We start from the raw sequence: 13,467 nt of genomic DNA, 5'->3' as shown, positions 1-13,467 counted from the left end.
TGCAACGCATGTGAGTCCACAGGAAGTTAGTGATTCTACAGGAGATGAGCTTAAGGCTTTATCAGATAATTGATCCTTGATAAGGGTTTCAAAAGTTCAATTGTGATACGGGGGGTGATACGTGACGAGTTTGTGCTCGGCCTTTTAGCCCTAACAAGATACCAATGTTGGAACTTCTGGCAATTCTGCATGGGGTTTCCTTTTTCAGTGGAGAGAATCGATCGTTCTAATGGCTGTTCACCACATGTTTGATAAGCATGAGAATTTATCAGGCAGTAGGTGCAACTTGATCCCCAAGGTGCAGGTAGAAAAAAAGAGGAGAGAGATCTTGGTGAGGGTGCAATGAGTAGGGAGTGCCAAGAAAAGGGCTATAATAAGAGAGAGAGAGAGAGAGAGAGAGAGAGATGGGCCAATGGCATCACAGGCACACCATGAAGTGAGAGAGGGGTGGAGTGAGTGAAGTGAGAGAAACCGGAAGGCACGAAGTTAAAGGTAGAAGAAAAGGTAAACATTTAGGTTGGATCTCAAGGAACTCCATGAAGAAGCAAGGGTCCTATCGATTTTTTTTGTAAACTCTCCTTTGAGACTCTAATCCATCGGATTGGGGGACTACCAGGTAAAAGGTGTCTTTCGGTATTTGGCTTGAACTATGTTCACCCGAGCCCTTTGCCAAACAAAATTGTGCCATCTTGCCTTCCAAGGGAGCTAGTAAATCATCTTCCCTTCAATCATGCACAAGCTTGGCCACGCTTACCCATGGGCAACAAGTGTCCAATATTAATTAGGACATTTCTATCAGGTTGGTTACATAGCTACATGGAACCAGTTGTATGAGACGAGTACCAAAATAGACCACCATGGTTTCGTGTCACCATTGATGAGCCTCTTCAACATTGTATGTTGTGCTCATGCATAAATTTTTCTTAATCCAATCGTAGCCATAACTGGAATAATGTCAGGAATAATGCAAATCGTTACTTCATTTGACTTGCAAAAATCAAGACATGCACCCTTCTAATAGGGCTGCCTTGATGCCAAGGCATTGCTATCTCCCATCTCCTACAACATTAAGCACCTCAATAATCTCCCTTTACCTCCCGATGTTGGCTCCTTGGTGCTCTCAGGTAGCCCCCTCCATCTTAATAATGTGTTCCTTTTTCTGGACCACTACTTTATTGTAAGAGCTAAACCTGTACTACTTCCAGTCTCCAAGTTGAGATTACTTATACACTTCTAAGGGGTGGGTGCAAGCATACTGTCCAAGGGTTGCGGGGCACATTTTGGGAGGGCCTGAGACCTCAGGCAGGGGTGGCTTTTGCAGCTGCACTTCTTCATTTACCCTAGGGAAACACAACCATATTTAGCTGATAAGGAGAGTACATTTCCTCACAGTGAAAGGCATACAGTAAGTGCAGCACCAGAACCAAAAGTCTCAGCTGTAAGCACCAGCATATATCAGCTAACACAAAAAAAGTTCCACAATTGTGGATAACAGCAAACAAAAGAGCTTACTCCTATCCCACTATCCACCAGTAAAGAGTTGAATGGCATAAGTCCTAAGAATCAGGTTCAGCAGCAGCAGCAGCAGCAGCAGCTGTGGCATCAGTTCGAGCGTCGTCCTTTTTGCTATCTCCATCACCCCCTGCTCCCTTTTGAGCACGAAACTTCTTCTTCTGCTTATTCTTCTTTGGCTTGAAACCAGCCTTAAAAGGTGCCTGCTGACGATTGTTTGGATGCTTTGCCCCCTGGGGATTGTTAGGATGGTGCACCACCTGGGGATGATTCACCAGCTGGGGATGGTTGATTACATGGGAAGCAATCATATGGGGTCCTGGCATAGGATGGAAAGGCAAAAAAGGTCCACCCAACTCGGGTTGAACACCAACTGCAGGCCCAGCAGCCATTGGGAAGGCACCTGGCACAGCAACACCAGCAGGAAAAGGATAAATCATACCAGGTTGATGCGGGATACCAGGTTGAAGTGGAATCTGGTGGTGCATTCCAGGAATAGGTAGCAACCCTCTTTCACTTGGTATAAAGCCGGGTAAAAAGTTACCCGGCAGCTTTCCTCCATCACTGATTGGATGTTCGGCACTATCCTTCTTTGTAGAATCAGGCACAGAAGTTCCAGGATGACCCCACAACTTTGGGTTTATCCCACCAACACCAACTGGGAAGGGTGCACCCTGCTGTAAACCATTCGGTTGCAGATTGATCCCACTGAAATTTGCTCCGGGTGGCATACTGGCTTGACCATGATCCATTGAGGGGTTTGAGAATCCTGATCGTGGGCGGTTCCTCAAAGAGCTGGACAGCAGGCTCGTATTCACCGGATCCAGGCGAACCCCAGCAAATCCGGGATCATTTTGCAGATATTTCAATGCTAGCTGATCCACTTCCTCGATCATACCCTGGCCTAACACAGCTGCAGGATCAGGGTGAGCACCATCAGCAAGAGGCTTGTTCATGAGGAGGTGAGCCTCAGAAAAAGCACTCTTCTCATGCAAATGAGGTCCTTGCAGAGCAGAAGAGAAGCGTCCTCCATCTAGTTCCAACGCATGGACTCCCAAAGGTGTGTTTTGGCTTTCCTGGCCCAACCTGTCTCCATCCCGACCTGAGCCCCCTACATGTTGAGATCGCATTTCTGTATGGGTAAAAAGCTGTATGATTTTGAGGACCTGTATACAGAAATCAAAGATCAAAAACTAGGTAAGATAAACAGTGGGACTTTAGCCCAGAGAAGCTGTCTGGCCAATTCCCATCCATGGTACCTGGTCAGCAGAAAGCTCGCAATCGAACTTGCCCCTCTGGCTAAAGTTCTCTCTAAGCACGTCTCTGGCAATGCCATCTGCCAAAGGCAGGCATTCCCTAAAAATGCTGAAGCGTACCTGCCGAAAAAAGGGGGGTGATTATGCTTGTGTTCATACATCTTGTTGATACCTTTGATTGACTCCATATAATCACAAGCTCCTCCAAGGCCCAAAAGACTCAAGGGAGGGCGAGGGGAGAGAAGTTATTACACATGAGGCAACAGGAGACATAGTTGTAACATGCCAAATCCTCATACAAGGGCAGCGAACAGACTGAAGCTAGTACTTTTGCCCCAAGACAACAAAATGGGACTTCAACAAAGATGTCTGAAACATCGTGGAAAGATCACATTTCCAGTTGCCAGACTGGACCTTGGACAGGTGAATAACCAAAAAGGAAGACCACATGCACAGCCAGCACAATCGGCAACACACACAACTAGCCAGCAGGCTGCACAACTTCCCAACCACAACTAGGCAACCTGCCCAAGCCTTCATGAAAGGGCAGCTCACTATGCTCTTTACTCCTCCATCAATCCCAATGCATGGTGCATGGTGCAGTCTTACTCCTTCCTTTGCTCTTTGCTTCCTCGTCCAACGGCTGAAAGAGCGAGCCAGTTTTCGATGAAATAGTTCAAATCAATTTTTGCCATTGTTCTCAACACTCGAAAGATCCGCATCCACCCAAATCAATGGGTTACAAAAATGTAGTTTTATCAAAACTAAGTCTTTCTTCTTCTAATTTTGTTCGGTTTATGTAGAGCACCACTATGACATGCTTTAACGCACAACTGAGGCATGCTGAGGTGGGCAAAGATGATCAAACCAAGACGGTCAAGCACGGACATTGTGCAACTTATTTGGGACCATTTATATGGCACATAGAAGCAAGTGTCTTCATGTCCAAGTTCAAAGAGGGCTCCATAAATTGTCTTGGACTGGGGAATTACGATGTACGAGACTGTGACTCAGGAGACGACTCACAGCGCGTCACATCCCAGCATTGCAATTACTTGACTGGTCCATTGAACCAAGATCCAGTAAGTGCAAGCGCACGCGCACAAACACAAAACAGTGGCCTTTTTTTAAATGACTGAGCTGGGCGGCCCAAATGGCATCTGAAATGGATATGACAATTGTCGGCAAAGAATTACTATGAATATACAAATAGCCTGTATAAAAGAAGAAATAAGTACAAACCTGGGCAGCATATGACCCTTTGGAGTCTTGGAATGCTTCGGGCACAAGGTTTAAGCCACCACGTGAGGCGGCCTCAAACACACCAAAAAGCTCTTTTGTGTCAAAGTTAAACAAGAAAAGTTTAGTTCCCGGAACAACGCGTTCCACAATGTCTCTTTGAGCTGCTGGTAGACCCAAAACACGATAATGGAAGCACTCCCTCAGTGTCAAGGAGCTGCACAAGAAGACCAAACCAGCAGGCCCTTGTCCTTCTCTGCGACCTTCCTGACGCATGGCATGGAGGCGATACTCCTCTTCAGCCCTGTGACGTTCACCAAGAGATGGCCTGAGTCCATCATCAAAACCACTTCTCCTTGATTTCGGTGGAGAACCTACATCCTTTCGGCCAGCCCTTGGAGGAGATTCCAAGTCCCTTCTCCGTATCCTCCCTGGAGAGTCCATGCGATTTCTTGAGGGGGATTCCCACCTGCTTCTCTTTGATCTTTCAGGAGATCCTATCTCCCTTCGACGAAAATGCTCATTCTTGGCCGGGGACCCTCTTTCCCCTCCTGGGCGTCTTCTACCAGGAGACCCCCTCTCCCATGGCCGAGACTGTTTTGAATGCATTCTTGCAGACATGCTTCGAAGTTAAAGCAATTTCCTGTAAAGTAGAACACAAGGAACAGCTATGAGCTTCAAATCATCTACAATAATTTCAAAAATGTGACAACCTTACCATTCAGTAGCCAAACATAGCGCGGTCTCATGAAAAGCAAAGATAATAGCATGATCAAATATCACAGACTCAAACTAACAACATTCAAAGATTCTAGTAGGAGGTTGTGACGTTAGATAGGGAAAGTTGGCTGACCTCAACAACAACTGTGAGACACCTGAAGACGCCACTGACAACCACCAAAAGACCTTGGCAAGATTTATGAAGTGAAACTAATGGTAACACTAACGGGATCTAGATGTGGTGTGCCAACTGCAGAAGGAGTGGCACCACTTGGCAGAAAGACATGGTGCACTTGGCGAATGGCAACAGAAGGGAAGTAGCACAAGTAGGTGATAGAAAAAGGATTGAAGCACCAAAACTCAGTTTTTCCTAGATTCCTTAACACTCTGCATAATGAAACTTTAATTTGCGGCAAAGGTGACCTGGATACATCTACCACATAAAACACCAACAGTTCACAATGTTTGCCCCTGCTCAGACCATTTGCATGCATGAGGCATCATTCCCAATGATACGTTGAACCATGTTTACTGCTACCAAACAGGACTAGTGACCATATACAACGTTAACAGTGCTCTACATCAGACAACATCTCCTGTATGTCCAAACCACCATGCTTAGGAAGATAACAATGAGCTCATAGAAAGTTTTGTAAGATAGCTAAAGCCTTGCCAACTTTGCTAGAAAAAAAGTAGCAACAGCAAGCTTTTAAGGTATGAAGAGGACATCACCTTCTATTTCTCCTTAATAGCATATCACCAACTTGTATCACAAACAGACGGAATCCTAAAACTCTTCATGTAGAGACAAAAAGATCAGACGTTGGGCCAAAAAGCACAAAAAAATTAACAGCTACCAATCTTTAACCCCAGGCACAGGCGTGATGCTCAACCTTGAGTTTATGTTCAACATCAGCCTTAAGCCAGTTTCAAGCTGAAAACACTCTTCTATAGAGGATTTGCAGAGTTGCAATTCAAAGATGGCGAAACCCGAACCTGCTGCAACAGAGGTAACAAAAGTTCACTTCTTTCAACTACAACTCTCTTTGTCTTCAGAGTTTTTATTGGGAAATGTGTAGAGGCTATTAAGACTTGGATTAAAAGGTGAAATGTCCACTTTAATGCTGCAAATTATCCAGATATTCTCCCAAGTAGCCTGTTGAGATGTATCTGCAGGGCAAGACTGGTGATTTTAAGGCTCAAGTAGCCTCTCCAATTCCTTGAGATCAGTTTAGGCGGAGGTTTCTTTAGAGATTGGCCAGTGTGCCCAATGAATACGAGGGATTGTCACATCACTAGGGTGCCACTGTCAGAATATGCAGCGGAGATGAAGACAAGATCTGAAAACACTAGAGCAACTGCACTGCAGAAAAACACAGAAATAGAGAGAGAGAGAGAGAGAGAGAGAGAGAGAGAGAGAGAGAGAGAAGCGTATAACTCTGCTATATACACGAGAAAATCCCGGGAACTGAATACGGAAGTGTGGGGGGCAAGGGGCCATTTTATATGGCCCCATCAGCCAGTTGGCCTGCTCAAAAGACAGCCGACAGCCACATAAATGTCCACGACCTGCTGCAACTCCAGTCGGCCAGCATACAGGGAAGGTCGGGGAGCAGCAAGGTCAGTCGGCCAGTGTCTGGACCAGCCAACAAGCACAGGACAGCCTCCCACACCTCGTAAAAATAGGGAAAATAAAGGGAAAGAAATGGAGAGTGGGGAAAATTGAGAAAACACCTAAATCGGGTGGGCACACCCACAACAGAGGCCCTAGTGTAAATATAAAGATAGGAGATGACTACTAACACCCCCTCTCAGCTCCTGGATGTGGAACCAACCCCAGTGGGCTGGAGTGCCGTCGGAGCATAGCCTGAGGTAGAGACTTCGTGAAGAGGTCCACCGCATTGTCCTCTGTCGAACAATAAAGAAGTAAGATGTCACCAACCAAGATCTTCTCACGAACAAAGTGATATTGTATCTCTATGTGCTTGGTCCGGGCATGGAAGACCGGGTTCCGAGGAATAGCTATACAGCTCTGGTTATCACACTGGATGACTGTGGGCTCCTTTTGTGGAAACCCAAGAAGCACCACAAGCAGCCCGGTACTCTGCCTCTGTCGATGGCAAGGCAATAGTTGGCTGCCTCTTACTGCTCCATGAAACCGCTCCTGAGCCGAGGGAAAAACTGTAGCCTGATGTGCATCTCCTCGTGTCTGGATCTCCTCCCCAATCTGAGTCACTCCAACCGTGGAGTTTGACTCCATCCATCAATCCCCCTCCTGTGTAAAAGAGTCCAAGATCCTTCGTACCCTGCAAATACCGCAAGATCCGCAATCCTGCGTCCCAATGAGACTTCAACGGCGTCTGCATGAAGGAGCTCAACAGCCCCACAGAAAAGCTCTAGTCCAATCTGGTGTTCAACAACCAGATCAATGAACCAACTAGCTTTTGGTACAGAGAGGCATCAACTCGCTCATAAGGATCATTCGCTGTCAGCTTCGTGTTTGGGTCCATCGGTAACGTAATAGGCTTGCAGTTCTCCATCCCAAAGGCCTCAAGCAACTCATGAACATGCCGCTACTGAGAGACAAAAAACCCCCTCTGGGTCTGCCAGATCTCCAATCCCAAGATTTAGTGGAGTAAGCCTAAGTCAGTCATCTCAAACTCCTTTGACAAGGCAGCCTTCGTCACTCTAATGTGCTCCACATGACCACCGGTGAGAATGAGATCATCCACATAAAGGATGATTAACGTAACCATGCCGCGTTCCCGAAAGAGATACAGGTTGGGATCTGCAACCGATCTCTGAAATCCAGTCCAGAGAAAGAAGGAATCAATCTTCTAATTCCAAGCCCTGGGAGCCTATTTAAGACCATACAAGGCCTTCCTTAACCTGTAAACCATCCCTTCTGATCCTCGAACCACAAAGCCTGGAGGCTGCTCAACGTATACCTCCTCCTGCAGGTCACCATTAAGGAATGCAGATTTGACATCCATCTGATACACGGGTCACCGCTGAGAAGAAGCAAGGGCAAGAACGGTCCGAATCGTGGTCATCCTCGCTGTCGGTACAAAGGTATCCTCATAGTCGATGCTTGGCCGCTGAGCATAACCCTTAGCCACAAGTCTGGCTTTGTGTTTGTCCACCGACACATATTTGGTCTTAAAGACCCATTTGACACCAATGACTGACCGTTTCGACGGCCTCAGTACCGAGTCCCAAGTGTTGTTCTTCTCAATGGCATCCAGTTCCACCTGCATGGCTTTCCTCCAAGTATCCTTTGCAAGGGCTTCCTTGACGGAAGTGGGCTCTTTGTCCCACATGATACGGGACATCAAAGCATAGTTTACCTGTAAAAGCTCCGCTGAATGACTTTTATCACGGACTCTGTGCGATCTTCGAGGTCCGTCCTCTGTGGTCCATTCGGAGAGATGCTCCATGACACCCGACTCCCGAAGGGCGTCCACTAACCACCAGGGTACTCGAACAAAACGCGGAGCCTCCTGCTGCTGCGGGGGCTCAACTGCAGCTGCGGACTCAACCTCCGGAACTGACTGAGGTTGTCTAGCGGGAACAATAGACTGGGAATCATCATCAGAATCCTCTGGGTCTCCAAGAAGTAGCGGCTCATCAACAGTGGAAACCGGAACATGCTCATCAAAGACCACATCCCTGCTAACAACAATCTTGTTTCTCTCTCGATCAAATAACTTGTATCCCTTGGAAAGAGAGTTATATCCCACAAAGATAAGCTTTTGGGACTTGGGATCGAGCTTCCCCCTCTGCTTCTTCGGAATGTGAACATACGCATCGCTCCCAAAAACACAGAAAATGAGAGACATCAGGTTTCCTTCCAAAATATGCCTCAAAGGGAGTCATGTTCGGTACTGAAGTCGTCAGAGACCGGTTGAGGATATGGACGCCGTAGCCACAACCTCTCCCCAAAGTGGATGAGAAAGATCACAATGCTCCAGCATCGTCCTCGCCATCTCCACCACAGTCCCGTTCTTTCGTTCTACTACTCCATTCTCTAATGGCGAACCTGTATTGGGCAGTTCCCTTTTGATGCCATATTCCGCACAAAATCTCACGAAAGCATTAGAAGAAAATTCACCTCCTTTGTCAGCCCGGAGAGTCTTCACCTGCAATTTAGACTCTTTCTCCACCATCACATGCCACTCCTTGAACCGAGCAAAAGCTTGGTCCTTTTGAGAAAGGAAATAGACCCATGTGAATTTGAAACAATCATCAAGCAGCAGCATGAAGTATAGAGAACCTCCCAAGGATGCTGTCTGCATAGGTCCACACAAGTCAGTGTGTACCAACTCCAATGGTTTCGAAGCCCGCCTGGAAGCCTGCTTCGAAAAGGATTCCCTGTGCTGCTTACCACGTATGCAAGAACTACAACATCCTTGCCTGCTGCCAACAGCTGGCAAGCCAACCACCATCTGGTCCTGGAAAGTTCGCTGCAACGCATCCACATTTAAGTGGCCAAACCGAAAGTGCCACAAGTCACCAACCTGAGAACCTGTCACAGAGGAGAGTGCAGAGAGTTTGAATATACCATTCTCCATGCCGCCATCCCAAACAACCTTGCCAGTCTTGCGGTCCCGTAGAGCAACAAAATGCTCCTCAAACTCCACCCAGAAGCTAGTCTTGCATACCTCATGCACTGACAATAGATGAAAACCAAGTGCTCGGACGTAAAGAACACGAGAGGAATGCTTACCCCCCTTGCCATCGGGAATGATATGTCAAAATATGCACCGGAGATGATGACAAAATCTGAGAACACAAGAGCAAGTGCAAAAAATAAACAGCACAAGAGAAGGAGAGAGAGAGGCATGTAACTCTGCTCTATATACACAAGATCCCGGAAATACAAGATACAATGGCATGGGGGCTATGGGGCCATTTTATATGGCCCCAAGAGAGCAGTCGGCCAGTAGAAGGGACAACCGACAAGACAAAAGCCCACGACCAGCATATGTCACCAGTCGGCCAACATCTGAGAGGTCCACGACCAGATCACAACAGCCGGCCTGCTCCAGAAGGTGAACACATGTAGTCGGCCAGCTACTGGGACGTCCTGCCATCACAGGGCAGCCACCCAAGCCATGGAAAAATAGAGAAAAATGGGAAAAAAATATGGAGTGGGGAAAAATGAGAAAACACCTAATAAGGACGAGCACACCCACAACAGAGACCCTGGTGTAAATGTATAGACAGGAGATGACTTCTAACACCCCCTCTCAGCTCCTGGCTGTGGAACCATCCCCAGGGAGCTAGGGAGCTGGAGTGCCGCCGGAGCAATGCCTGAGATAGCGACTTCATGAAGAGGTCCACCGCATTGTCCTCCGTCGATTAGAACTCTAGCAAGATGTCATCAGCAACGATCTTTTCACGAACAAAGTGCCTATGGATGACCGTGGGTTCCACCAGTGGAAACCCAATCCTGCCAAGTAACCTCTCCAACTTCATCACCTCACAAGCAACACCACAAGCAGCCCGGTACTCTGCCTCTGTTGACAAGGTAAGAGAGAGCTGCCTCTTACTGCTCCATAAAACTGCTCCTGAGCCGAGGGTAAAACTGTCACCTGAAGTAGATCTCCTCGTGCCTGGATCTCCTCCCCAATCTGAGTCACTCTAGCCGTGGAGTCGGACTCCATCCATCAATCCCCCTCCTGTGTAAAAGAGTCCAAGATCCTTCGCATGATGCAGAAACCACAAGATACGCAATCCTGCCTCCCAAAGAGTCATCTGCAAACATGAGCTCAACAGCCTCATCAGGAAGCTCCCGTCCAATCTGGTATACATCAACCAAATCAATGAACCATTCTGCTTCCGAGTCAGAGAGGCACCATACTGCTCACAAGGATCAACAACTGTTACGGTGGGATGCCAACTCCTGGAAACCTGCTCAAGACCACTCAAGGCCTTCGGAAACCTGTAACCAACCCCCTCTGAATCCAGAACCACAAAGCTTGGAGAATGTGCAACATCCACCTCCTTCTGCAAGCAATCAACTGTCACCTATCTGGCTTTCCAAGAGGTCCCCGTGGAAAGAACTTCCTCATCTACAGGAGTTTCTTTGTCCCGAATACTACGAGACATCAGAGCATAAGTTACCTGTAAAGTTTCCTCTGACTGACGAACACAAGAACTACCAACATTTGTACTCGAAAGTTCTTGCCAACTGATGCCAGCAACCGGCAAGCTATCCTCCATCTGGTCCCGAAAAGCCTACACCTCCAACATATCCACACTTAAGTGGCCATTACCAGACTGCCACTCATCACAAAACTGAGGACCTGGGAGAGAGAGTGCTAAAAGTGGAAACTCCATTCTCCACTCTGCCTTCCCAAACTATTTGGCCTGTTGCCTTGTCCCAAAGAGCAACAAAATGCTCATCAAACTCCACGCATACGCCAGTCTTGCAAACCTAATGCACTGACAACAGATGAAAACCAAGTGACGGAACATACAACACCTGGGAGAAATGCTTCCCCCCTCTGCCATCAGGAACTATCTCCAACCTGCCCTCACTGTGAATTGGGATAGTGGATGTATTCCCAGTAAGAATGTGACCAGAATACCTGCAGAGATCTTGTAAATCTGAACGGGAAGGAGTCATGTGCCTGGAAGCACCACTGTCTAGAATCCACTCCCGAGTATTCGTAGCGGCGAGTCCTCCAACCTCCTCCCTTCCCGAAGAAAATGAAACATCGGTGTCTATCACCTCCACGTGCACAAATGCTGGAGTCTTCACGATTGCTGCTACTAAGGATTCTTCACCCTTCTCCATGTTCCGCCTGGGACATTGCCTCCAATAGTGGCCTTTTTCGCCACAATCATTACAGGTCCTCTCTGCCTTCAGTTTCTCGCCGCCGTCAGAGTCGGACATCTTCTCAAAAGACTTCTCCAATGAAGCCTTCCCTTTGCCCTTATTGGTACGGCCTACAAGCTCCTCCCACGTGATGGTGCTGAGTCTGCCACTAGTAATCAAAGACGAGTAGAGAGAGAGCGAATGCGACAGCAACGTTATGGCCATATCCTCTGATGATATCTCCTTCCCAGCCTCAAGAACTTCTTGCTGAAGAGCCTGCAGCTTGTTAATGTGCTCCCGCATCGTCGATGACATTGCAAGGTTCATAAACCGCATCTGTACTTCCAAGGAAATCCTCTTCATGGGCGATACCCTGTTATAAAGAGAAGCCAAATGTTGCCATATACCTCTGGCCAGCGTCATATGCTTTATATGATTGATTACCTACGGTGTGCAGTTGAGGAAGATGAATGAACCGGCCCTGGCGTTGACACGATCCCACAACTGTGCCTGGAGGTCCTTTCTCGTTGACGGTAACTCCCCTTCCTCTGTTTCCGATCGTGGAACCCCAACAACGATGAAATCAGCACGGTCATATGACTCCAAAACAGATTCCAACATAACCTTCCATATGCCGTAGTTGTTCCCATCCAACTGACGGTCCACCGAGAATGTGGGGAGTTTTGGGATCTTCACATGCTTCTCAGTCATCTCTAATAAATCTTCCATTGCGGGGATGTAATTGAAAAGGGTGGGTGGGTGGGGGAAAAAAAAAACTTACATCTGCAAGTGGCTGTCCAGCAAATCAGCCCGCCGTCCTCTTGCTTCTCCTCTTTCCAAACAGTCCACCAATCAGCAACGCAACAGTCCCCCTCTTGCTCACACAACTCCCAAGATCTATCAAGAGCCTAGGGCTCTGATACCACTTCAGAATATGCAACGGAGATGAAGACAAAATCTGAGAACACGAGTAAGTGCAGAAAATAAACAACACAAGAGAAGGAGAGAGAGAGGCGTGTAACTCTTCTCTATATACACAAGACCCCGAAAATACAAGATACAATGGCATGGGGGCTATGGGGCCATTTTATATGGCCCCAAGAGAGCAGTTGGCCAGTAGAAGGGACAGCCAACAAGACACAAAAGCCCACGACCAGCATATGTCACCAATCAGCCAGCAGAAAAAGAGTCGGCCAACATCTGAGAGGTAGATCACAACAGTCCAGAAGGTGAACACATGCAGTCGGCCAACTACTGGGACATCCTGCCATCACAAGGCAACCACCCAAGCCATGGAAAAATAGGGAAAAATGGAAAAAAAAATATGGAGAGTTGGGAAAAATGAGAAAACACCTAATAAGGGCGAACACACCCACAACAGAGGCCCTATGTATAGACAGGAGATGACTTCTAACATGATCTCCATCCGGCCCTCACTGTGTATCGGAATTGTGGAATTGTTGCCAATGAAAATGCAACCTGACTGTCGTTTCAAATCCAGAAAGAAGTCACGGAAAGGGAAAGGAGTCATGTGCCTGGAAGCACCATTGTCGAAAATCCACTCCTGAATATCCTCGCTCGAAGAAGATGAAGCATCCGTGTCCAACATCTCTAAGTGCACAAAGGTTGGAGTCTTGGCAGCTGAAGCTGAAGAATCAGCACTCTTCCCAGTCCGCTTGGGACACTTCCTCCAATAGTGGCCTTTCTCGCCACAATCATTGCAGGTCCTCTCGGCCTTCAGTTTCTCTCGGTCTGCATCAGGCTTCTTCTCAGAAGACTTCTACGATGAAGCCTTCCCTTTGTCCTTGTTGTTGTTATTCCGGCCTTTCGATCGTTGGCCAGTTAAGGCCTCCAAACCTCCACCCTGTGGAGGGTTCGTGAATCTTTCCTCCTGGTCCAAGACCATGGGCACAAGCT

General features: G+C 47.6%; 1 protein-coding gene across 1 annotated transcript in view; it reads right to left on the bottom strand.

The window, feature by feature from the left end:
- Positions 1–1,334: 1,334 nt before the first annotated feature.
- LOC147632216 (uncharacterized) overlaps positions 1,335–13,467 on the bottom strand; it is a 44,583-nt gene continuing 32,450 nt past the window's right edge. Inside the window, exons 2-4 of the mRNA XM_086808874.1 lie at positions 4,011–4,650; positions 2,772–2,888; positions 1,335–2,678 (exon numbers count right to left, since the gene is read on the bottom strand). Coding sequence (XP_086665000.1) covers positions 1,557–2,678; positions 2,772–2,888; positions 4,011–4,628 — 1,857 coding nt within the window. The 5' untranslated portion in view covers positions 4,629–4,650 and the 3' untranslated portion in view covers positions 1,335–1,556. The remainder of the gene's footprint in view (positions 2,679–2,771; positions 2,889–4,010; positions 4,651–13,467) is intronic.

The sequence above is a fragment of the Cibotium barometz genome, chromosome 14 (genome assembly GCF_041138505.1).
Source record: "Cibotium barometz isolate CiBa-2024 chromosome 14, ASM4113850v1, whole genome shotgun sequence".
NCBI classification, from domain to species: Eukaryota; Viridiplantae; Streptophyta; class Polypodiopsida; order Cyatheales; family Cibotiaceae; genus Cibotium; species Cibotium barometz.
This window is presented reverse-complemented; position numbering and strand designations above follow the sequence as displayed.